Source organism: Chelonia mydas, chromosome 7 (assembly GCF_015237465.2).
Source record: "Chelonia mydas isolate rCheMyd1 chromosome 7, rCheMyd1.pri.v2, whole genome shotgun sequence".
In the NCBI taxonomy this organism is placed as follows: domain Eukaryota; kingdom Metazoa; phylum Chordata; order Testudines; family Cheloniidae; genus Chelonia; species Chelonia mydas.
The window spans coordinates 84,332,706-84,358,009 of record NC_057853.1 but is presented as its reverse complement, the minus strand read 5'-3'; the positions used below and the strand labels follow the sequence as shown (position 1 = coordinate 84,358,009).

The window sequence follows — 25,304 nt, the reverse complement described above, 5'->3', positions numbered from 1 at the left end:
TTGTGGTAGGATACAGTAGAGCCAAAGCTGCCAGCTCTTTTCAAAAGAAGAGAGCTAGTACGTACCTAGCTACTTCATACTAAGGTTTTCCCAATTTGCAAATATTGTGGAGTTTTCTTCTTAGGCTTAGTATGTCAAGTTTCAGGCTATTGCTTTGACATTTATATTTGGGGAACAAAGCTTTTCTGATGCATGTGCTGATAACGTGTATTTAGTTTAAATAGAAGTGGTGACCAATGCTATTTTTGTCTCTCATAGTATCCAATAAATGGATCCATGAACGTGGTCAGGAATTCCGAAGACGGTGCACTTTATCAGAGTTGGAATGATGCAAACTTTTCCCTGTCCTGTACTCGTTTGTGTAAAATATGTCTCCCCCATTTAACTTTCTACAATTTACTAACACTCCACTACAGGTACAGTCTCCAACCACATCCAGTATTTCATCTGTGAAGAAACACCTACATTGTTTTAGTTCACTCTACAATATCCCTTTTAGAGAGAATATAGTGAGATTTTAAGTTTTTCAGGCTAGAAGGACAAAATATAGTTGTCAGAAATAACAGGGATAATTTGTGATTTATAGTACCCTTTACTCTGCAGAATCTCTGATCAGCAGAGAAAGCCAGTATGTGATTTCTGTTAGTCCTCACAAGCTTGAGTTTACCAGTGGTAAAAAACGTGAACAATCTAATTTCAAGCACAGACTCATTGTTTGGAGGGATGCATTAAACCAGTCCTTGTCTCCAGCTCTCAACTCTTTGTTGTAGTGTGCCTGACCACTACAGTTGAACAGTTGAACTGTGGGCATGGTTTGTGTTTCTCCTAGCCTGTTTTTCCACTGCTACAAAAGCCCAGACTTAACTGACTTGTAAATTCTCTCTCATGCCTCTACAGTGAATTTGACTTGTAACCCAGAGAATGTGAGCCTGCAGTCATATACACGTATGTGTTTTGGCTGTGCTGTGTCAGATACCTGTGTGCATCAGAACAGCCTGACAGAAATCATGACCTGCTTTCCAGGTCTAGTTTTGTTTTAATGACTTAGTTTGTCCATTAAAAAAAATTCTGCGTCTTAGTAATAAACCTTTACATTCATTTTGGGGACAGTACCATCTTTGATTAAACAGAGCATTGTGCCTTAGGAGACTGGAATTTTCAAAGTGGTTATGAGGTAATGCGCAAGCCTCAAAGGCTTATTTGTAAAAAGCCAAATTTTCCCATGCTGAAATCTTTTGTGACAAAGGCAATCTATTTATAATCTTCACAAATGCTTTTTATTTTGTGTATGTTTTGATATGTTGTGGATATTGAATGCATGCCATAATTGTGACTGGCTTTTTACCAACTCTTGACTGAATTCATACAGGATGTACATGATAGTAAAAGTGAGGCACACCAGAACCTAGCAGGCCACCTTCTGTCAGTCTAATCTTGGATTATTAAATGCTGAAAATTTAATAGTGTACAGGTAGCCCCATTTCAGATAATTGGATTTTCTACCTGAGTGAAAACCTGAATATTGAGCCCAAAAGGTCAGAAAATCCAACTATTAACCTATGCAAATACTTTGTAGTACCTTTAAATTGCATCCCTCTTCAGAAGGATTATAATAAAAAAAGTTAAATCAAGTAATCAATGGCAAAATAAAGTCTAGCAAAGAAATACACACCAACCGAACAGAGTTCTTGTTCTCTGAATTTTGACTCTTTTACAAGAGGAAAGAAAGGGGCACTGAGGGGTGGGAGATGAAAAATTTGTTAATCCCCTCATTTGTTTGTCACTCAATTTTTTCTTCTTTCTCCATTCATTCCTTTCATATGCTTTCTTTTGGTAGCAATGGCTGAAGTTTAGTCCTGCAATTTTCAGGAAAATAGAGTGGACATGGCTAAGAGAGATTGATAGACAGGAACAAAAAACCAAAACACCTCCATTCCAGTACCCCCCTCTATGTAATCAAACAGTTTCTCTTGTTAGAGACACCCAAGTAATAGTGTGGCAGCGAAGAGTCTGTATTTTCTTCTTAAGCAAAACTCACTCTTCTCAGAGTTTAAAATAAGGCACTGACAAAATGTAAGATTTCCCATTTTTTCTTTTAAGAAGTTAAACAGTCAATGGTCATCTAAGTTACTGCTATATACTTGCTTGAAATATCTATTGCTCAAACTGGAAGAAAGCCAGGCTATGCTCCAACCCATCTTTTACTTTCAGTCAGCAGTAGTGAGAAGATGGGGGTATAGCATACCAACCTGTAACTCCCAACTCAGTGCAAGCAAAGACAAACACACCTTCCTTCAAAAGATGGCTAGAGATTTGAGGTGGGAAACAATGGTTTGGGGCCTATTAGACTTCAGTTGGTAAGTTCAGAAAATAGTGTCTCCTTCTGCACCCACCCATCAATAAGCATTTCTGATGTTCATAGAAACTTATCTAAAATTCTAAGTAGTATTGTTTCAATTGCATGATGCTTAAGATCCAGAAATAAAATCACTTGATCGTGAAAATGGACAAAAGAAATGAACTAAGTGAAATTTAGTTTCCTACTAGTGAAAATGTTCCATTGGATAAAGTTATATCTAAGACTGGTTAAAGGTGTTGAAAATCATTAAAAACTGAATCCTTCCAAGCCTGGTTAGTAGGAAAAGAAACTATTTACTTTAATTGTTGAAGACCCATCTTTCATTTTTCCTGCTTGAAGCATTCATACATTTAACACTATATAAATGTACAAGTACTATTGCTTGCTGCCTTATCTTTCTAAACTTTCTAAAAAGGGCTTTCAGATCAAGAGTTTGGCTCCTGTGTGAATGCAGTTTAGTATTAAATATGAATGACAACTATCCGGTTCATAGTGACTGACATTTGAAAAAATTTCCTATTAAATTTTTTGTAAAAGTTTTTTAAATGTAAAGAACAGGCTTAAAATAAAAAGTCACTGCCACTTGCAGTGAAAATCCTCAACATCAAACTTTTGTGATCTGTTACTGTCCATTTGTCAGTTCCTAGACATGAGTTTCTAGGAACTGTAACATGGAGTACTATGTATTAACTGTTCTCCACAACAACAGACATGAGGTTTAATCATGTGTGTCCAAGTGAGACAAGATAAGGGACCAAGGAAGAAGAAAATAAACCTTTAACAATGAATAGCAGTACCCAGAAGATCTTAGTTTCCAAATACACAGCCCTTTCATTAATGTAACACTTGTAAAAGTAAGCAGCTTGTGTTTAGAATTTCAGAAGGAGATTAAATACCCTTGTTAGTTTAACTGCACTCTTTAGGCTTTCGTTAATGAAATACATCTAGGGCTTCTGTTTTTGGGGTGGTGGTATTTTTAGCTATTTGATTTTTAGGTGGTTCTTCAAGTGCTGTCCCTGTGGGTGCTCCACTTTAGGTAGCTGTCCAAAAATCAGGTTTTCAGGTCTCTTTGAAATAGTACTATGTTAAAATACATTTACAAAAAGTACTAGGCTAAGCCTAGTAGGGATCTTTAGTATGCACCAGGTTGGTCTACACAAACCAATTAATGTGCAACACATTAAGTGCGTGTTAGAGACTACACCCTGTAGTCTGCATTATTGTTCTATGTAGAGAGTCCCTTGGACCCTAAACCATTTCTGGTAGGATAAACCACCTTTGTTTTGGTATTGGGGGTGTTATATTTGTGTTCATCAGTTTAAAACCTAAAGTCAGAAGCTATAAATGTATCCCAGATGGAATCTGAGTTGAATCCAGGTATCTCAAGCTCCATCAGTTGATGTTGTATAGATCTGGTAGCTTGTACGGGAAGTGTACAAGAAGAATCTATACAGGGATTTCTAACCTAAAACCAAGGGTAGCAGTAAGGAGACAGAGGTGTTGGAAGCCTTGCCAGAAATTTCCTGTTTTTAAATATTTAGAAGAAGCTTTCCTATGGCACCCTAACCTTTGGACTGCTCACATGAGAGGGTAGTTAGAGGTGTATGTCCATGGTGTTTAACACTATACTGTTTCCTGTGGACTCAATCCTACAGTTCTGACAAACCACAAACATTTTTCAGATGAGATGCTAAAGAAATAGCAATGCCATGTGGTAATCCCATCAATCAAATAGTCTTCTAGGTACATGCTGGGTGCTTCTCATTTAAGAAACACTTGCTATAGATGCTGTTGATAGATTAACAAAACTGCACCTTAGGGAGTTAAAAAAAAATCTTGATCTCTAAACCTATTTAAAGGGTGTTTGGGATCTAGACTTTTGGTCCTAAGCATGAAATTCACTCAGGCTGGGAGGCAGGGTCAGTCCCAAGGTAGCAGCAAGGGCGATGGCAATTGTCCAGTCAGTTTAAAATAAAAACACCAGCACAACCTTTAGCTTTTGGAAAGCCTGGCATGAACTAGCAGAAAATGTTTGATTCTCTCTTTAGGGTCTCAAGGTTTGTCTACATGGTGGGGATAATGTGCACTAAAGGGTGTGATTTCTGAAGATTTCTATACATTGCCCTCACATGTATATTAATGGGTCTGTGCAGGTGCAGGTGGTGAACACAAACATTCCTTAGAGTGCTTTAATTTAGTTCCCACCAGCCCTGTCTACATGGACCCATTAACATACTTTAGAACACTTGAAGTCACACCATCCCCTACTGTCAGTGTGCATTGTGCCACAGTGTAGATGTGCCCTTGGCCTCCTTTAACTTTCTCCCCAGCAGGCTGGCACTTTAGCATCCATTACACAGTCACTTGTTTTCATACAAAGAGTCCTCAGTTGCTTCCTGCCCAGACCTAGCATAACCTCCCTTGTACTGCGCATTCATTATTCAGTCTTATCTGAGCTAATGAAAGTTTTCTGTGATGGTATTTATATAGTACTTCACTACACCCTATGAAATTCTTGCAGTCATTTTTCTCTTTGTGGCTAAATACAACAGGGCAACTCAAGAGGAAGGATGTGTTGTGAAAGATATCCAAATGTAGTTTCTTGTCCATATTCCTTGTTTACAATTTGGGAAGTTATGTACACTATCAAAAGCATTAGTCTGCTGTTACCTGTCCCAGAATGTGGCTTCTACTATTTATTCCTTATTGTACCTGCTGCTACTCTCTAAGAAGGGATTTGGACATCAGAGGTAATTCGGTTCATCCCACTTGTACAGGCAATTTGCATACTGTAATCCTGTTAAGATGCTAATTTTTTGTGACACTGAAGCTAGATTCTCAAACCAGTCTTTCTGGGTGACAGGACTGTAGTTCAAATGAATCTTCACTCAACTAGAACAGAGTGAATGCACAGGAATGGTTCTATGAATACCCAGTCACACATTATGATAGCATAGCTTGACTTTTAAAGTCTCTACAGCAGGAGGAATGCACAGTTCATTTCGATAACTCATTGAGCCATTCCTCTCTCTACAGGTCCATGAGACTCCTCAGCTGTCTAACCAAAGTCTTATGGATCCAGATCTGCCCACAAAGGCAGCTACATTTGAAGTTGAGTTGTAAAGCCACATAGGCAGAATTGGACCCTCAAAGAATGTAGCTTTTTAAAGTGTCAAGTAACTCTTAATTTGTTTGAGGCGGTTTATGTTGTCTCACCTCACTAGCCATGCTTTTGCTCACTCTACCATTATGAGATTTAAAACATGTTTTGATGGTTGCATTACTGTAGTAACCACTATGAGGATAAACTGTGACTCGTATTCCACAATTATAACACAGCTGCACACATTCCAGTCAAGTTTTAGGGTTTCTCTAAATAAAGAGAGCAATATATCAAAACTGAAGCTGATCTTCAGCTAGTGCAAATAGAACTAAACCAATTCACATCACCTGTGGCTCTGACTAATAAATTTAGATTTATTAAACTTTCAGTTTACTTTCTGCATTAGTCTCAGTTTGGACAGTACAAATATGATAGGTGGTTTCATTTTCATAGTCTCTTGCCTAACAGTTTTGTATTGTTTGGGTTGCCTGTAGAGCTGGACCCTGTTAACAAAACTGACTGTATATTTAAAAGTCGCCATTTAAATCTAAGTATTTTTACTGTTAGACTGCAGCAACTCTTGAACCAAAAATATTTCTTCAAGTGGCTGTTGAATTGAAAAGATAATCAATATATGTTGTTCCACATGGACTCTGAAGATGCATTAAAGTTATTTACTGTGGCAAGCAAGAAACCAAGTGCTATGACTAGTATACATAGTTTGCTTTTATTGTACAAATTGACACACTTGTCTCTTTTGCTCTTAGTTAATACATGTGCCACCCTGTCTACCTGGAGTTCAGTCTGCACCTTTGCACAGCAATTCCAGCTGGATTTACCTTTTTAAAATCAGATCTACAACTTGGGGAGTAGGCAGTGCTTAAAGAAAAATAGTACAGTAAGCAACCAACAGTGATTCTTCAAGATGGTTGCCTTGGTGGATCTGCACTACTTGCCAACTTTTCCATTGTTTCAGAACTTTGCTATAGCTTGTTGAATTGAAGGAAGTAATTCTCAAGGCAGGAGAGGAAGGAAACATAGAAACAAACGTGATACACTACAGTCCCATTGGCCACTGCTATTAGAAGGTGATACAGGTGAGCTCAGAACTAAAGAATCTGGATCTGCACCTGCAGTTGTTTTGAAGAATCAGTTCACTATGTATGTTAGACATTGTTTCCTCACCACTTTTCCTCTACACTAAATGCTAGTTTCAGTGACAGCTGCACTGAACTGCAAAGGCCATAGAGGCAACAGCCAGCTTGTGAGTCAGGGCGAATTATTCCCTACCTCCCAAACTGTTTGGTACTCAGAAGGAATGCCATGTTCTAGAGTCATACCCAGATCTATCTTTGAAAGGTATGTTATTAGGCATAACATCACAGTACCAGTCATCCAATGCTTCTATAGGTTTTTAGAGTTATTCCTATTCGTTCCATGCATGGTAAATTCTATAGGACTTTTCAAAAGGGCTGTAAGAGCATGGGGGGTGGGGGGAGAAGAGTCTAGTACTTTGTGCAGGAAGATCATTCAGATACTTGAATTGCTCTATACACTACAAAGAGAAAGATGTGATGACTTGAACCTGGTTTTCATTGTATCAACATTTACTGATGAAGCACACAGCAAAATAGCAAGGAGAATGGTCATTCTTCATTTGTCATCAGTAGTTCAAGCCATTTAGGAATGTCTTAAAACACAGAGTGAACAAATAGCCCAGTCCTACAACTGCTTTTCTCAATGGATCTTTACTCAGAGTCAAACGCCCACTGATGCTACTGCTTTGTGAGAGCAATGACTACTTGGGAAAGACATTTGCAGGCTCAGACTGCAGTGAAAGGTTATTGAAGTTCTCTATTATATCATATAAAGAAAATTTAAACTACCAGTGAGGCTTGTAAGGAAGCCACTTATTTCAGTGCCCACAGGGGAGATGAGCTGTTAAAAAAAAATCTGGCCCTAGGCGTTTACTACCCTACTGAAATTAGTGGGATCGCTAACACTTCAGGCTGCTTGCAGACTCAGGAAGACAACACTCCACTGGGTCATGTTAGGAAGGAGGCTTTTTTGTAACCAGAGGGTCTAGAAGCATTGATTTAAATAAGTTTAATTTCTGCAAAAGCTTAAACTGATACCAGAACAGAACCAGGAGGAACAATAATGCTGTGGAATGGAGCCCCTCGCAGGTACAGTTAAGTGCCACACGTTATTTATTTTATATATATAAAAATAAAGTTACGTGTATGTTATGGGTCACTTATTGCTGGTCTGTTACATTTATGCAAGCAAGGCTGACAGTATATTGCATTATTTTTATAACAAAGATTTACAGGTGCCCCAAGACCATTTTATGTCAGCCACCATAAGAGATCCTTAGGAATCCCCCTCTGGCGTAAAGTTGGTCAGACTACTGCTACACCAGCCACTGAAGAAGTCCCAGCAAAAGCATAAGGAGACTGGTCATTCATCTGTTAGAATGCTGTAAAGTAGCTTTACGAGAGTGTTAGAACCAGGGTGCTATGGAAGATGCCCTGACTGCAAAATTTGGCCTCATGGAAGGCCCAGTCCCTGGTCTACCTGACCACAAAAGCCTCCAGCAGGGACATTCTTGTTGCTCAGGCACTTGCCCCACTGTCTTAGCATAGAAAGTCTAGAGGAGGATACACAAATCCACACCCCAGTTCCCAAGAAAAGGAAGATTTAAAAAGAAACAAAAACCCAGGAAAAGTTTTGTGGCCATCTGTCTAATGCACTAGCAGAAGGGGTGTTTCACTGAACTCATGACTAGCTACCAATCCGCTGATGAAGAGAAGCATGGTGTGATAGCATGCTCCGACAGCGTCATTTGAAAGAGGGACAGTCTCTTCTACCCCATCCAAACTGGATAAGTGCCCCATGCTGAGGTGTTTGAACCATTTCAAAGTATTACACAACTGTCCTCCACTCTCCTGTTTTATGAGCTGAACTTGGACCGAATCTCCACTTTGTCTGACCTTTGCACTCTTTAATTGCTATGACCTCACTTTGGTTACCACAGCAGTGTTTAAAGTCCATCAGAGAGGGGAGTATACATGCCCTGTACTCGAAACAACCCAGCCCCATTTCCACCTCACTACATGTCTGTGCATTAGAGTTTCATGAGCCTGGATTTGTTTGGTCTGACTGCAAGATGAAGCAAGTTGTTAAGACAGTGGTTCTGTGCCTGGCCCTGAGTCTAGGAAGATGCAATGAAGAAGTAACCCCAGACAACTCAGTCAACCAAGCTGCCCCAGAGAAATCATCCTCAGCAGACTGGGGCATTGGGACCATCCGAGATGGCTTTGAAACCGTTAATGGCTATTTTGACTCTTTTTTAGAGCTGCTAGGAGGAAAAAATGGGGTTTGTCAGTACAGATGTAGATATGGTAAGTGGCTTCTTTCCTTTCCATAGGGTCCTGGGGGTTCAGGCACCTGTCCTGTGAACTGGTACACCTATTTCAGGCCTAACTAACAGTTCTTACTAGTAAGATACTGGCTATATCAGTTTTGGGTTTGAGCCAGAAGATGGGAAGGGCGAATGCAACAGATATTCTCTGGAGACACAAATCTTGTACATTCTGTATCTGTTTCTAGGACTTATGACGGAATTCTGCACGTTGCTGTCCCAGTACTGTCCACACTCCATTAGCTTTCTAAATTGATACTAATGGAGTCCTTGGTGCTGCCTCTTTAACTCTCCGCTTCCTCCTCAGAATTCTTGGGGGGTTCCCCCCCCAACCTTTTTCCTTTCAAACTCCCCTTTGCTTGTTTTTAAACTTACAGCCTTTCCCCTGAGCTATGATGGATTCTGTTCATGACACTTTCATTGATAGAGAATTCCTTAAAACAAAGGGCAACTCTCAGTCTAACACTGAGTTAGCAAGTCAGAAACTAACCAGCAGGTAGGGAGGGGGAGGGGGGCTAGAATTCAACCCTGTGTTGATAACTAAGCCTAGTATAGAGAGACCACAGTGGGGAAGCTTGTGCTTCCCCCACCCTGGGATGGCCAAGGGCCAATTTGCCCCACAGTGAAGATTAAGGGCTTCCCTAAAGGGTAAAGACTCCTTTGGACTTTTCTGCTAGTGGGAGATAAGGGAAGAGAAGAGAACATGGGTGTCTTAACACACTGCAGTTCTCAGTCATCTCGGGCCCCAAAGTAGGGGACAACTCTTCAGCAGAGGGGACAAAGACACCCCAGAATAAGGGACCAACCCTTAACACACTTTGGGCCCAAAACACAAAGAAAGAAAGGACTTTGTATAACCCCCAGTCATGCTGTTTGCTTCTTTAACATGTATCAAGTTTATACTCTTAGATTCAGCCATTCTGAGGTCAGAGGAACAGCAGGTCACCATAGGACAGATGTAACTCTGGTTTGCCCCCCATAATCCAGGGAACTTTCAGAATCAGCAAGACAGCTTTCGTTCCTGCCCATCCCAGTTTGGTTAGACAGCTAAGCCCTTGCAGGCACAAGGAGTAAGGGGTCTTTCTGGCTCTAGCTGTACAAATCTATCAGCTTGGTAGGTGGAGTTTCTAAATGACTCATACAAGCAGCAGACCAGGCAGGCTACAGCAATCTCTGCAGCTGTCAGAGTTTAATTATTCAGCAGTTCTTAGTTCTAAGATTAATAATGAGGGGAGGAGGGACCGAGAGAACTGGAGGGTAAATAAGATCTGTTGTCACTATTACAAGAACCTTTAACACTCAGTCTGTTCCAGACAGTTGTGTGTCTTAGCCTTTTGATTTTAAAGAAAAAAAAATGGTACAAATCAGTTTGTCTTTGAGACAGAATTTAGGGGAAAGCTTCTTGGATGTAGTCTAAAATGTCTGTAGGTGAAAGCATCCTTGAATATAAACAGCCCCCTGGGAAATCTGTTGCCCTACTTGTGCTAAAGAACATAGGAGATTTGTCACAAGGAAGGTCTTACCTCTAAAGGCTGTAGGGGGAAGAGAATCTGGCAGGCAAACTGCCAACAAGCTGAAGCCAGGGCTTTGTGACAGTGGCAGCCTGTGGGTCTGATGAACCGTAAAGAGAGCTCCTGTGCGACAGCCATAACTGCCACTATCCAGGGAAGTGTTTAAATGTACTGGAACAGAAGACAGTTGTATTCAGATTAGGTTTCACAAAGCCTTATGGTTCCAGTCCTGTAGTGTGTGTGTGTACCCAAAAGTCCCAACTACTTCAAGAGGAGTTTCACATAGTAGGAAAGCAGTTTAGGACCTGATCCTGCATAACAATGGGCCTAATTCCCCCCTCACACAGGAGAATCAGAAGAAAACGCTTTGACATACCATGGTATCTCCATGTAAGTGAAATGAGAATCAGGTGCCCACAGAACAGAGTGGCTCAAATCCATGGAGAGCATAGTTCTTGTTAAAATAATTATCTACATTTAAGTTATGTTAAGGGTGAACAATTGTTAGTTTCAATAAAGGCTCAGGATGCCCTGCAAGGTGGAGAGAAGACATTTCCTTGTTAAGGTCTTTTATGCCTCCTCTAGAAGATGAAGTGCTGGAGGGATACCCTGGGAGCCCCATGTTAAAAATTCTGCCTTCAGAGCAAAGGGAAGATTGCTGTAAGATCCTTGCCTGACAGGTTCCCCCTTTGTCTGCCAGGATCACCTAAACCACTGTCTCAGAAAGATTTCCAAAGAGCAAAATTTTGGCTTTGGAATGGACCAAATGGTAGTTATTTAAAACAACCCAGCCTTCTTTACCCACAGGTGCCCTATGAGGTTTTGGCACTCAAACATCCATACCTGCCATTCAAGAATTCACACTGGATATTTCCTGTACTATCAATAACTCTCTATATTCGTCAGGAACATTTCCAGCAAAAAATGCAGATGTTTGTTTGGTACATGATGTAACCTCCCTCCTTGTTTGTAGTCATGAGAAAGTATTTGTTTTCCCATTTAAAACAAAACAAGTAGATTCCTTCACTCTCCTCTCTGCTAGCATGTGTTTCCCCTTTAGCCTGTGACTAATCACTTGTCCCAGGGAAATTAGCACAGTCCCTTGTTGAAATATTGGCAGGACATCCTGGAGGTTTTTGATGATCCATGCAGTCCTATTTGTCCATGCTTTCTCCCCCAATTCAGGCATTTGAAGCTGCAAACTGGGTTATGGATTCCTCCCCCCCCCCCCCCCCCCAAGATAAAATAATTTGTTCACAGGAAGAATAAAAGCAGAATCCCTTGACCTAGGCCAGCCATCTGCAACTACAGCAGGAATTAAAGATCTGGTCTCTTTTTCCCAGGGCAACTGTTACAAACTCTGCCTGCTGCTCTTTTTTTCAGCCTAGTAACGCTGCTAATAGTCTTTACTGCCAAAATGAAGGTCAGGACTTACTGGGAAAGGCCATATCCATCTTATGCTGATGAGAGTGTTCCAGGCTTTCTGCAGTTGGAATCTCCCTTCTCCTGGCTGCCAACTCACATGGTTCTTAGTGGATTTCTCACCAGCAGAGGGCTGTATTATGGAGGACTGGGAATGCACAATGTGACATATAACCCAAAATGGGGGTGGGTAGGGGTTATGGTTATGTGGTTGTTAGCTGAAAAATATTGGGAGGGATAGTAAGGTATTTCTTTAGGCAAGTCAATGGTGAAAAACGAAGAGCCATACTCACATTTCAGACGCCAGGCTCTGTGGGTGGGCAGGCAGGCAGGCATTGCAGCATTTTGCATGGTATTGCCTCTTTTTCAGAGTTGTCCCAAGGGACCCATTTTAACACTTAAGAGCCGTAGAAGTCATGATTTCCAGCACAGTACCAAATGGGTCTGTGTGAAAATGGGCAGTGTAGTCTAACGCCCCCAGGGCTTGAGAATCCAATGCTAGTGGGCCAGCACTGTCCCAAGTCTCTGGTGAAAGAAATAAGCAGCAGGGTGACATTTTAACTCCATTGTGGAGGGCTCGATTATCAATATTTACACAGAATTGGATGTCCCCTCTCTTTACTCCTTGAATATAGCCCAGGTGGACCATGTGGAAGCGACTGGGGGGCTCAGGAGGTCTGAGGCAGCTGGAATGCAGAGTCCTGTGTCCCCAAGAAGGACTCAGACAAAGGACTCGGAGTCTGGGAATGTGACCTGGAGACCCAGAGCTAGAAATAGTAACTAGACTCAGCCCAGACCCAATTGATTTAGAGACATATGGGACTCGTGTTTGGGTCCATTTACAACAGACTGGTAACTGTCCAGGAGGAGCACTGGACCAGGTTGTAAACACTGGAATCCAGGAATGACATGGCTCTTCGTAAAGGGTTAACGATTATGGGAGGTACAACCAGGTCCTCAGGGAGTGCTGTACTGTGTTTCACTTGATCTCAAAGGAGCAGCTTATGCCTCTCTTTTTAAAAACAAGAGATTAGTTGGGTGATGGTCTTCTGTCTGGGCATGCCCTGGTTGTTCAGTGGAGCCAGGATGCCTATAGGAGGCTGTATTTAAGACACTCGTAGTACAATATTTCTTGTTCTTTGCTTTTGGTTTGCCAAAGAATGTGCTTACCTCTAAGTTTGACACCCCTGCAATCTCACACCCCTAACTTTTCACATTTCTCTGTCTTTCAAGGGAAGGCTCCAATGCCCAGACCTAACTACAAGCCACAAGAGCCCAATGGCTGCAGCTCCTACTTCCTTGGTCTCAAGGTACCAGAAAGCGTATGTACTGCTGCTAACACCTACTTCCCCCATGAAATAATTCACTAACTGGAATAATCAGCTAAAAAAAATATTAAATAGTGAAGAATGTGGTCGAGCTAGGACATGGGCTATTGGTATGATAACGATTGTATTTTTTTCCTGGCCGCAGCCAGCTCTTTGAAAAGGTGAGGATATTGCTCAAAGATTGCTGAGACAGTCAGTCATATCATATTACAGTACTAAATTGTCTGCCTGGGGTCTGCCAAGGAGATGGCTGTCTGCGATGGCAAGTGAAGGAAAATGTAACTTTAAGGATATCCATTTAATTTACTATCTGATTTGCTAACCAGCAGAGCAATCAGCTCCCAAATGTTGATGGCTGCGGCCTGCAGTGGATGAATAATCCTGTCAATGGGAATTACATGTGTGAATGCACGATATGAAACTCCAATTGTCTTAGTATTTATTGGAGGATAAAGTCTACTTAGCAGATAAATGCAGGAGAAGCAAATGATTGCATCAGGGAAGCAGTTCAGAAGGTACATGGCAATCCATGCCTTGGCTACGGAGCGCTGGTGCAATAGAACCCACTTAATGGAAACCCAGATAAGTATCATGCACTTTTAACTGGGTCCATCACCCTGGAACATTCAGTGTAAGGCAGTTCAATTACTGGAAGCTTAGAGATCCGTGGCAATGCCTGGTGTTCCCTCTAAAGCCTATTTACAGGTGCGAATTGGTGTTTGCTGTCATAAATCTCCCACTGTGCAGCCCTTTGGTCCCTTTCTACTGCTCCCCTCCTCAATATTGAGTACTAAATTCAACTCGTTTCCAGGCTTTGTATCACAGTTATTTTTAAAGCAATTAATGAAATCAAAGTTAATCTATACCATGAGAATGGTTCCTTTAAGAGTCGGCCTGGCTAATTAGCCTATTTCTGTTCCCACCAGGGTCTGCACCAATTAAGATTCTGTTTAAAAAAAAATCCCTTGTGGGCTATTTTTGAAGTTATATTAGTTCCTTAAACTGGACATCATCACAAACCTCTCTAGAGGCTTCTGTCATCTCCTGCATGCATGTGCATTCATGAGCGTTAGAAGCAAGGAGGGGAAACTAGAGCCCTATACACCTCTGGGATGTGGAAGAGAAAGAGTTTCTAATAAGTAATTTAGAAAATAAGAACTTCATGCCCACCTTGATATGAACAGGCCCATGTGTAACTCATGGGTATTACTAGAAACAACACACTCACTAATGGGAGAGCATAAACCAAAAATCCAAAGTGTATTTGTTCTTGACCTTACAGCTCTGTTTGTTACAACTACAGCATTAACACTGGAATTGTATAGCAGAAGCTTTGGGGAAAGAGGGGCATCACCACCACTGGAGAGGACGATAGACCCTTCACTAAGTACAATGCCTGAGCAGGGCTGTCTTCCCTTTCTCTTCCCCTGCCTCCAGTTGGATTTAGGTATCCCTGCCATGACTAAGTGCTGTAACCAGCTGGATGTTTGTTATGACACCTGTGGAGCCAACAAATACCGCTGTGATGCTAAATTCCGCTGGTGCCTCCACTCCATCTGCTCAGATCTCAAACGGAGCCTTGGTTTTGTCTCCAAGGTTGAAGGTGAGTTTTGCACCGAAGCCACTCTTGTGGGAGCCAGGCGGCTCCAGCCCCATTTTCCAGAGGAGTGGTAGCAGGGGGTCCTTTTCCTCCAATAGGGCAGCAGGTTTTTGAGGCAACTGCAGTAGGACATAGCACTGCCACAGCTGAGCGGCAATCACGTGTGAAATACGCTTCGATCAAAAGGCTGAGCTCGCCCTAACTTTTGCTTGAACATTGCCTCCCTCCTCTCTAAAACAGAGCTGTCCCAGACAATTACCTAACATGCTTTTATGTTTGAAGTTTATTAATATTTTAAAAATAAAACAGCCCCAAGCTGTTCATTTTAATCTTAGGGTGGGATTTTCAGAGCCACCTATGGGGATTATCAGTTATTACTTTCCAATGGGAATTGGGTGTCCAAATCCCTTAGGCAGATTTAAAAGTCTCAGTGTTAATGTTTTAGAAAGGGATTACATTTTTCCACAGTATTTAACTTTATGACAAAAGGTTCTTATTAACAATACATTTATAAGCCCCAATTTCAAGGTTCAAACTCTCTCTACCATTCTTGATTTGGGTTGAGTTGAAGCTGGCCATATGGGCTGCCACCTCTTCTTTATTAATCTTTACATCCGAGTAAAGCCACTGTGGGGGAGGGGACAGGGAAAATGAGACACCAGAGAGGGTAGTGCCACTGAGATGCCAACACCCACCCAGCTGATCATCTCTTAATCCTGAAATGGAGACAAAAAATCATCTCCCAGCTGCCGCAATGTCTGAGAAACAGAGGTTGGCTGAAAAGCAGTTGGCTGAAGCTAAATACAGATTCCTTCACAAATCAGGTGAAAGTTACAGGCACATCTCAGGGGCTTGAGTGCAGGGCCGGTGCAAGGATATTTTGCACCCTAGGCAAAACTTCCACCTTGCGCCCCCACCTCCCCTCCCCGGGACTCTCACATAATTGACACAAAGTATTAGCAAAACAATGCAGCAGCATCAACCCCCGGAGCCTGGCAAGGCACACAGCATCCCCCCCCCCCACCTTCCCCCAAAACCTGGGCCAGTGCACTCCACAGTCCCTTGCCCAGCCAGCTTGGCCCGCTGGTTCCACACCTCCCCCCCAAAGCCTAGCCCAGCACACAAAGATCCCCCCCAGCCAGGCACACCCCCCCCCATCACAGTACCCAGCCAGACAAGCAGCCCCCCCTTGACCCTTCTCTGCCTTCTCCCCCCCAGCACACACCACACACACCCCCCACATCTGCCTTCTCCCCCCTCAGCCCTGCTCGGCACACGGCTCCCATCTCCAGAGCGTGGCACGCAGCCCCCTCCGGCCCAGCTTGCCCGCGCCTCAGCCTGGCCAGCCCACCTGACCCTGCCCCCCACTCCAGAGCTTGGCATACAGCCTCCACCCCCCACCCCCCACTTCTCCCCCAGCCCAGCCAGCCACGCCACGCCACCCCTCCCTGCAGAGCCTGGCACACAGGGTCCCCCCCACCCCCCCCGAACTCCCAGCACCAGCAGGCCCCTGCCTCCCCCGCATGGGGCAGAGCCCCCCAGGCAGCACATGGAGGCCCCTCCCCGGCAGCCTGAGCCTTCCCCCTCGCCCCGCCCACACAGCCCAGGCACCCAGTGCTCCCTCCCTGCCTCCCACCTCACCTCCTCAGGTCCAGGGGAGCCGGGGCTGGGCACAGGGCTGGCACTTGCAGAGGGAGAGTGATCAGCACAGCGGGCGACCCCAAGCCCTCTCCCCCTCCGCCCGGCCGCCTCCCACCTGCGAGCTCATCGCCAGTCGTCCCGTTGGAGCCCTTTTTGGCAACCCCAAATCTTGGTGCCCTAGGCAGCCGCCCAGTTTGCCTAGTGGTTACACTGTCCCTGCTTGAGTGTATATCACCTTCCTAGAATGGTGGAGTTTAAATTAGAAACACAGTACACGCAGCTTTCCTCCTTCGCCTGCCAGCAAACCTCATGTGGCTTCTGAGACGGGAGGCCGGGCTACATTTGAAATTAGATGGACCTACATCAGGGCTGTGAAAAATGTCATGCCCTGTGCAACATAACCTAACTTCTACTGTAGACACAACTAGGTTGATGGGAAAAAAAAACAAAAAAACTCTTCCATCAACCTAGCTACGACCTCTCAGAGAGATGGATTAACTTCGCTGGAAAACCCCTTCCATTGACATAGGACCTAAACTACAGTGCTGCTGAAGCACCATAGCTGTGCCGCTGTAGTGTAGATATATCCCTAGCGTGCTAGCCACAGGAGGCTCATTGAATTGGGAAGGGAGGGAAGTGCTATGCTTCCCCACCTGCTCCTGAAATACCTCCGAGTGCACCTCTTCATGTCACTGGGCCTCCTTTGTGGTAGTGCCACATGGCAGGTGTTCACAGTCCCCATATTAATATTCCTCAGACTCCTACTGCAGTTGTCCAGAATATGCTCCGAGAGTGACTGCCAAAGACCTTATGATTGTTTGCTGAAACCAAATTTCCTTAATAAATGTTCTTAATCAAAAGATTAATGTGACTCTAAACTATGAAACACTGGTGCAGTCATCATTCACTGCTAGGAAGTCCAGTAAATTAGGTTCTTGCTGTCTTTTTTAAAAAAACAAAAAGACAACATTAAAACCCGGAGCTCTCATGAATGACTGTTTTTAGGGTATCCATTCCTGAACCCTTTGTCTGATTTTGTTCAAAGTTGGTAGAGAAATTTGAACCCTGTCTCAGAAATAGCCTACCAATTTTGAGGCTGATATGACCATTTTTGTGAATTTCAGGAGGTGACTAAAAGTAGAAATATTTACTAGAAACAGCCGCAAACTTAGCTAGGAATCAGCTCCTGGCACTTTAATACAATACAGGCAATATTAACAGAGCAGGGACAATTTGAGGAGCAATAAGTAATTGTGACTTCACCTATATTGTGAGTGTGCATCAGATAGTCAAGGCAATGGACAGTCTCGTGGTCCTGTTGGGTTAATTGCACTACTAGGGCACCCAAATAGTGACAGTGGCCAGAAATGCCTTTGTTCATCTTCATTTAGCCCAGTGTCACATCCCTTCATCATATCCAGGCTGGACTTCTGCAGTTCACCTTACTTGGGACAGTTGGCAAAGGCCACATGGAAGCTACAGTTCATTATACTTAAGCCCAGCTGCTAAGTGAAATGAATTGGTGGGGCACACTTCAACAAAGAAGTGCGCTGGTTCCTGATCCAATTCTGGATCCAGTTCAAGGTGCCAATCCTGAACTGTGAGGCAATTAATAGCTGAGACCTACATGGTCTTGGTGACAACTTCTCCCTCCACCTTCCAACAAGGCATAGGTGACAGGTATGGACACTGAAGTTCATGGTTATCGAGATGAAATTCTTGTGGGCTGCAGACAAAGTATTCTGAGTGGAGGGTATCCATGCTATGGGAGCTCCCTGGCAGCAGCAAACAACCACATAAACAAGCATGCATGGGTTATAGACGAAGATGAGGTGAAGAGAGAATTTGGGTTTCTCTGGCAGAATCATTGTGAACCTTCCTCTCTCTGCAGTGCTTAGATACTTCAGCCAAAGGCATATTAAAAACGCACAGACAGATTTATATAGGACTAAGTATCCTTTGTGGTTAAACAAATTAACAAAAACAATAATCTAATTCAGAAAGCTAGTGAGATAGCAGTTTGAGTTTACGAGGGAACTCAGCATTGGAAGGCATCACAAATGTGTGTTGAAAACTGATTTGGAGGAGAGTGTCTGGAACACAAGTAGTGAGAGACTGGCCTAAGCAGATGGCAGCTTGCTAGCAGGTGCAAAGCCAAAAATGGGAAAGAAAGACAAATGGGGCAGTTTGGAAAGAGGATTGGAAGGAGTGTAAGGATTTGGCTGGGGTTAGTGCTCCTGGGATTGGGATAATCCTGTGTCAGATTAATGAACAAAAGGAAAACTGGCAAAGCTGGTTGGATCGGTGGGCAGGAAGGGGTACTCCTGGAGCTGAGATCCAAAGAGATGAGCAGAGAAACACCCATTCTGGGCATAGATTTGGACTGCTTAGTGGCTGAGTTGCAGTGTAGCACGCTAGACCCCTTGGGGACTGTGCGGGAAGCAGCAATCTCTGTCCCTGGGGACTTGTGTTTGCAAGGGACACTTTCACAAGCCCTAGCTCCATGAGTAGCTCAGAAGTTGCTGTGAACAGCCCTCCTCAGTCAGAGGTCATTAGATGTGAGGTTCTGAGTGACTGAGGCAGTTAATGGGCGGGGGTTGGGGGGTGGGGAATGTGGGAGAATTCCCCCCCAAAAGGTTACTGACTGTGCAGATCCAAATTTACTAGCACAGGTGTTCAGTACTCTGCCTATCTTTTTTTGCCATTCTCTCTAGTGACTGAGCTCAGGTCTAGCTTAGCAGCACTTTGGCAGTGTAACTATATTGGTATACAGTACTGGCCAAACACTCCGAATCTGGATGCTGGTTTGGCGGCATAGCTTATTCCAGTCCCTCGCCACATGAAACAAGCTACGCTGGTAAAAGTGCAGTTTTGTCAGTAGAACGGTCTACAGTACGGGCTTTTACTGACACAGCTGTATCAGAGATCATTTTTCTTCACACAGCTATGCTGGGAGAAGTCCATAGTGTAGACCAATCCTCTGAAAAGTCTGTTTTAACGCTTTTGTCCTGGGTGTTGGGTTCTGCCAGTGTGACACCCACTGCCATTAATGGGCAGTGCTCATCAAGGATTTTAAAAGGGACATAGTGACAGGGCCAACTCTGGACATCCAGAGCCCAGGTCATTTATTATTATTACATCCTTCCCACACCAATGTTGGAGCACAGCGCAGAAAACAGTCTTTTCCATTTTTCTGTCATTTGCTGCTGCTTCCATTTGGTCTGTGGCACTGAGATAGACTATTCTGCCCTCCCTGCTAAGGATTCTTCTTAAGGTTTCTCTTGGGCACCCTTGGATCTCTTCCCAACCAATGCCCATATCAAAAAGTTACAGTTCCTGTTTTCACTGATCCCCTGACAATTTGTTAGCTCATGCCCCCCCTCCCAGACAAGGGCTACAACAGTGGTAAAAATCCCACACTCTCAACTGGGAACTCACCTGCAACAAATCCCAGAGAAAGCCGACACTCAGGATTTCAATGCTCCCTTATTTTTAAACAGTGATGATTTACAATGTATAGATTTTTAAATAAAGAGAGCAGTGTAATGTGTATAATGGCAGAGTACAAGATGTCAAAAGTTAGGCCTGCCAACTGAAGGACAGTCCTTTAAAAACAGTATTTATACAACACTGAACCCTCTTAGAGGGTCTAACCCATGATATGCTCCTTAAAAGTGTTCCCCTTGCATTTCCCAGCATGGTTACAGCATTTCTCACAAATGGTATGCAGCCAGCCAGCCACAAGGCGGTTAAGGGGTCACTAATTTGTTTTCCAAACCTAACACCTAATTAAGATGAATGGGGAAGTTCACACTTGAGTGCTGCTATTGCAGACTTGAAAAAACAGAGCCTCTCTCCATTGGTTTCCTGTCTCATGACTACAATTAAACATTTATAGAGAAGTACCAAAGACAGGCACAGCAACAAGTTGTAGAGAACAAAGAGATAGGCCTAGGCCTGAGAATCTTATTGCTGAGGTGCATTAACCCTCCACCCCCACAAGCTCCTCCACATCTTCAAGGGTCAACACAAACCCTACCTACAACTCTGCTTTTGTTGGTTTTGATAGCCCTTTATCAGAGGGTTCTGTTTGAGCGCCCTCTGCTGGCTGAGTGTGGCCTGACAGGCCATGACTACACCCTCCCCTCAAGGGCCTCAGTAGTTACTCCACTGACAGGTTTTTAAACATAGCAATTGCCTCTCCTGCATATTTGCTTATTAATATTTAGAATAACTCCACCCAGTCTTAAAGCAGACTCTCAATGTCTCCACTTAAAGTCCTAGTCATCCCCTTCTGCTCTGTGCCAGGTTCTTCTTCAGATGCTCAGCTCCCTTTTCCTGGGCGCAAGTCCTCAGGGTTCCTTCATCAGCAAAAGCAGTCAACCAAAGTGATATCCTCCTCTCCCAGGGTAATCACTACAGGAGCTCACTGCTCTCTTCAGGGCCTTCCCTTGGCTCCTCTCTCAGCCCCTTTCTAAGGGCTGCCTCTCTGCAGCTCTCCTCTTATGCTTTAATTGGGGTGTTGCCCTGCCCCTCATTAGAGGCAACCTGGGTTAACCTGCCTACTCATCAGGGGAGCAGGGCTACTTCACTTAAAGGGCCAGCTCCTCTGTGACACCTTTCCTCACAATCAGTTCACATTACTAGTCCTCCCTGTATGCCTGATTTAAAGCCCAATGAAGTGAATAGAAATACTCCCATTGACTTCAATGGATTTGGCCTAATCTACACTAGGAATTTTCCTGGATTACAGCCATTGGTGGCTAACAGCCAGTGTAGCTGCACCACTGCAGCCCCCCAGTGTAGACTGCGTAAACCCAATCAGCCACAATTTGCACCAAGACAGTTTAGCCTCATTTCAAGCAGGGGTAAGCTCCACCAATGCTTTACTTGACTGCACTAAGGGTTGCACAAGCACAGCTGAACCTGTGGTCTTGTTTACACTTGAAAGACAACACAGATTAAGGTAGGATGTGAATTTAAAGCACAATAGTTACTGGTGAATCACTCCAGGTGTAGACAGGCCCTCGTTCTCCTCTCAGTCTCAGCTTGTTCCTGTGCCTTCTGTTAAGCTTCCCAATTTCCCTTCTCACCTTTCAGCCATCATCTCTTTAACATCCCTTCTTGCAATCCACCTCTTCAATGAGTCACCCCCACTCCTGAACTGTTGTCCTGTGTCTCCTCTTGTGTCTTACTTAGATTTTAAGTGCTCAAAGGCAGGGAATGTTTCTCTCCATACATATGTGCAGAGTACCAGGTACATTTATGGTCCTATATATTTTATACTCATATCCCCAGACCCAATTAAGTAAAAGAAGAGAAGAGATTTTTCTGGGGAGCTCTGAAGTAACAAGGAGGGCAGAGGGGATCAGGAAGGCTGTTCCAGGTGGCAGGAGTTACAGTGGCAGAACTGCAGAGAAAAAGCCAGAGGAGCCGAGACAGCAGACTAGAGAGAGACGGCCATGGGGTAGGACTATTACCAAGTCTATTTCTGAACAACTGATTTTATTGCCTTCAGCCCATCAGGGAAAATGACCACCCTGTGGAATTTAGTATTAACTCATTTATCAACCTGACTGGGGAGTTCAATAGTGAGCCTCTTGTTAGAGCTGCCAACCCTGCAGGATTGTCCCAGAGTCTCCAGGAATTTAATAATCTTTAACTAAAGACTTTGTCATGTGATGAAACCTCCAGGAATACATCCAACCAAAACTGGCAACCCTAACTCCAGGCTGCTTGACATTTTAACTACTGTGTCATCTGGCTCTGCTCAGAGCAGGTCTAGATAACACCCATGTCAAATGCTGATGATCACTGCCACCTTGTTTACACTATTGCTCCCACCAGGGGACTGTAATGATGATATAGCCATGTGAGAAATAGCCTGAGGGTAAAAGCTTAGTTTAGACCAGGCCATAGTCAAATGGAAGGCTGAGAAGTAGGGAAGAGTTGATACAGAGAGATCTTTTGAGAAGCTCACTTGTTATACTGCCATACATAAAGAGCATAATGTACTTTCAACAAGAAAAAACAAAAGGAAAGTCTAAGAGAGAGCACAGCTGTTAGAGACTGGACTGCAGCAGCACTGGGAACAAAATGGCTTCTAAATCCAGCAGATAGGGAGAAATAGAACTGTACACAAAGGCAAAAAGACACTGCTGTCCCCCACACAATCCACAACTGGTTTGGAGGCCAGTCCTGGTGCTGTTTTAATCAGCAATGAAAGTGAGAGACCGCTGCTTACATGCCTGTTCTTTTCCCTCCTGACAGCTTGTGAATCTGTAGCAGATACAGTGTTTAACACTGTCTGGACTCTGGGCTGCCGACCCTTCATGAACAGCCAAAGAAGCGCCTGCATTTGTAATGAGGAAGAAAAAGAGGAACTTTGAAGAGCAGAGACCTCTAGCCAGAGATGACCTCATGCATCCCCTCTCTGATGCAGCTCTTTAGCAAGCCATTTTCCATCAGCCCTCTGAAATGGAGAAGTTATGATAGTATGGGGCAGGAGGAGCAGATTTTTGCACTGTGTATAATGCATCAGTTACAGCTTTGGGGTGGAGGAGTGCAGTCAGAGGCTGTGACAGCTACTGCCTACCTCAGATCCAATCTAACAGCCCCATCTCTTTCCAGGTGTATCATTGTGGGTTATTTTAATGCCAATTTTCTATTGAGACCAATTAAGATGAGCAAACAGAATGCAATGCAGACAGTAATAAGTAGTTTTTGCAGCAGATGTTATACACGTGTATGACAACTTCCTCTCTCACTGATACACCCTGCAAAACAAGTTTTCCCACTAGCCATCAAAGTTCCAGTCACTAGTTACATCTTTTAAATAAATTATTCAAATACATGAGATGAGATGAGCTACAATATCTGGGGACAGGGTGGAAAAGTTCATCCCATTCTGGGGTTTTGGTTCAGACCCATTATTTACACACATACAAACTACCCCGCTTATCTGAAATGTTTAGAGGCTCCCCAAACTGTTCAGATAACCAAGGATTTTTGTTTGCTAAGAGAATGATTTATGGCTGGGGACATGGCTGAGGATTTTGAGTAGTTCCAATACACATGTGCACACAAAGGTAGACTGGGATAAAGACCATCCACACTATACACGCTGATACACATATAGGACTCTGCCCATAATTTCCACAGCAGAGGAATAAGTTTCCCCCCCACCCCCATTCCATTCAGCTGTACCTGTTTATTTTCCTCCTTCATAATTTAAAACCAAAGGGAAAAATTACATTAGTCTCCAGTAAGCACCTTCAGCAGTGTCCTTTTAAGGGGAGGGGGGATTTGCAGGAGGCAAAGAGTTGGATTTGATGGGAATTTGGGAAATCTTCAGGCATCCTTGTAGAATGGTACTGTACAGGCTATGTTTGGTAAGGCAGGGCTTGGTTTCACCCCTCTCCTTTGGGTAGGGACATGGCTAACTTAAAGAGATGAACAATCCCAGCGGATTTATTTTTTCAAACATGTTTAAGATCTAAATCTGTTAAAGGATTCTCTTATAGACTTTAAAAACTACCCCCATTCCCCCCAGGGAATTTTGTTGGGGTTTGTTGTTGCTGCAAGGGAGTTTCTACCAAGATGTCAGATTTCAGAGTAGCAGCCGCATTAGTCTCTATCCGCAAAAAGAAAAAGGAGGACTTGTGGCACCTTAGAGACTAACAATTTTATTTGAGCAAAAGCTTTCGATGAAGTGGGCTGTAGCTCATGAAAGCTTATGCTCAAATAAATTTGTTAGTCTCTAAGGTGCCACAAGTCCTCCTTTTCTTTCTACCGAGATGTGTGTACCATACAAGATAAAGTGGATCTAAAACATGCCTGTATATGTGTGTGTGTGTATACATTTTACACACACACTCCCCGTCTTCCATTAACTTTTACACATTGCACAGTGGAAGTTACAACACTGTTTTTTTGACAGGTTCTGTTTTAGTTATATCCTTGCTGGCATATATGTTTAAACTGATACATTTAGCAGTAAGTTATTTAAACTACTGTCCCTGTTTTTGCCAGGCTTATTGGCCGCACATTGGAAAGTGTTATACATGTGACCTATATGGTCTGCCGCAACGGGAGGCTATTGTTAGAAAACATGAGACTAAGGTAATAAAAAGTGATATCACTGAGTTGTGTGGGGATTCCCCACTTCCCTTTGGAAGGGACATTTTTATCTCATCAGTGCAAATTAGAGGTTCCTCTCAGCAGGTGATAAGCCATTGGCCAGTGAGTATTACAGTGCCAAAGTTCAGCCCAGTAGCTATCAGAATGTTTCCTGCAGAAAGGACCTGATTGTCAGCCCTAGTTTGTCTGGGGTGGAAGGGGTAGGAGGAGTTGTGTGGGAGGAAACATTTCTGGTTTCAGACCCTAAGAACTTTATATTCCATTGTTAATTCTAAATGTCAGTTTATACGTACAATTAAATATCACTTGCAAAAATATCTTGTTTATGTTCAGTAGCTACCTTTAAATTGCAGATCTCTACAGTGACACATGAGAGCTGACCCAAGCATGCAATGACATGCTAGATCATGACAAAATGGATAAACAGAGGGGTTTTGAATGGAACCTTTCCATCCAAGCTTTGGTACTTTGAGAATATCACAAATAAAAATATTTCTTTAGATCTACATAGCACCTTTCATCCCCAAAGCACTTTACAAACTGCAGCCGATACACGGAAGACCATTGAGCCTGCATTTTTCAGTGTAGTTTCCTTTTACTGACTTGGGGGGGGAAAAAGCACCTTAATTATTTTTGGACAAAGCTTTTGAAATATCTTATGAAAGGATCCAAACAAGAGGAGTAGATGTGCTACGTGACATAAGACAACTCAAGAGTTCTACAGCCTAGCCAGAGGTCACTGATGAGTCACTGAAATACAACCATTCTGGCTGCTTA

General features: G+C 43.4%; 2 protein-coding genes and 1 long non-coding RNA gene across 10 annotated transcripts in view; 2 read left to right on the top strand and 1 right to left on the bottom strand.

The window, feature by feature from the left end:
• Positions 1-2,961, top strand: part of P4HA1 (prolyl 4-hydroxylase subunit alpha 1) — a 74,390-nt gene extending 71,429 nt beyond the window's left edge. For all 7 annotated transcript variants that reach the window (XM_043552137.1, XM_043552138.1, XM_037903578.2 and 4 more), the window contains exon 15: positions 259-2,961. In XM_043552137.1, the coding sequence (XP_043408072.1) occupies positions 259-329 (71 nt within the window). In that variant the 3' untranslated portion in view covers positions 330-2,961. The remainder of the gene's footprint in view (positions 1-258) is intronic.
• LOC119566760 overlaps positions 1-25,304 on the bottom strand; it is a 65,567-nt gene that overhangs the window by 39,831 nt on the left and 432 nt on the right. The window lies entirely within an intron of this gene.
• PLA2G12B (phospholipase A2 group XIIB) lies at positions 8,502-25,138 on the top strand. 2 transcript variants are annotated; one of them, XM_027823081.3, is made up of 4 exons: positions 8,502-8,866; positions 13,053-13,141; positions 14,585-14,750; positions 22,659-25,138. In XM_027823081.3, exons 1-4 carry the CDS (start codon positions 8,632-8,634, stop codon positions 22,775-22,777), a joined length of 609 nt encoding a protein of 202 aa, XP_027678882.1. In that variant the 5' UTR covers positions 8,502-8,631; the 3' UTR covers positions 22,778-25,138. The 2 variants fall into 2 exon arrangements, with proteins under 2 accessions (XP_027678882.1, XP_037759508.1); XM_037903580.2 differs by having other exon boundaries at positions 8,505-8,866; positions 13,053-13,129.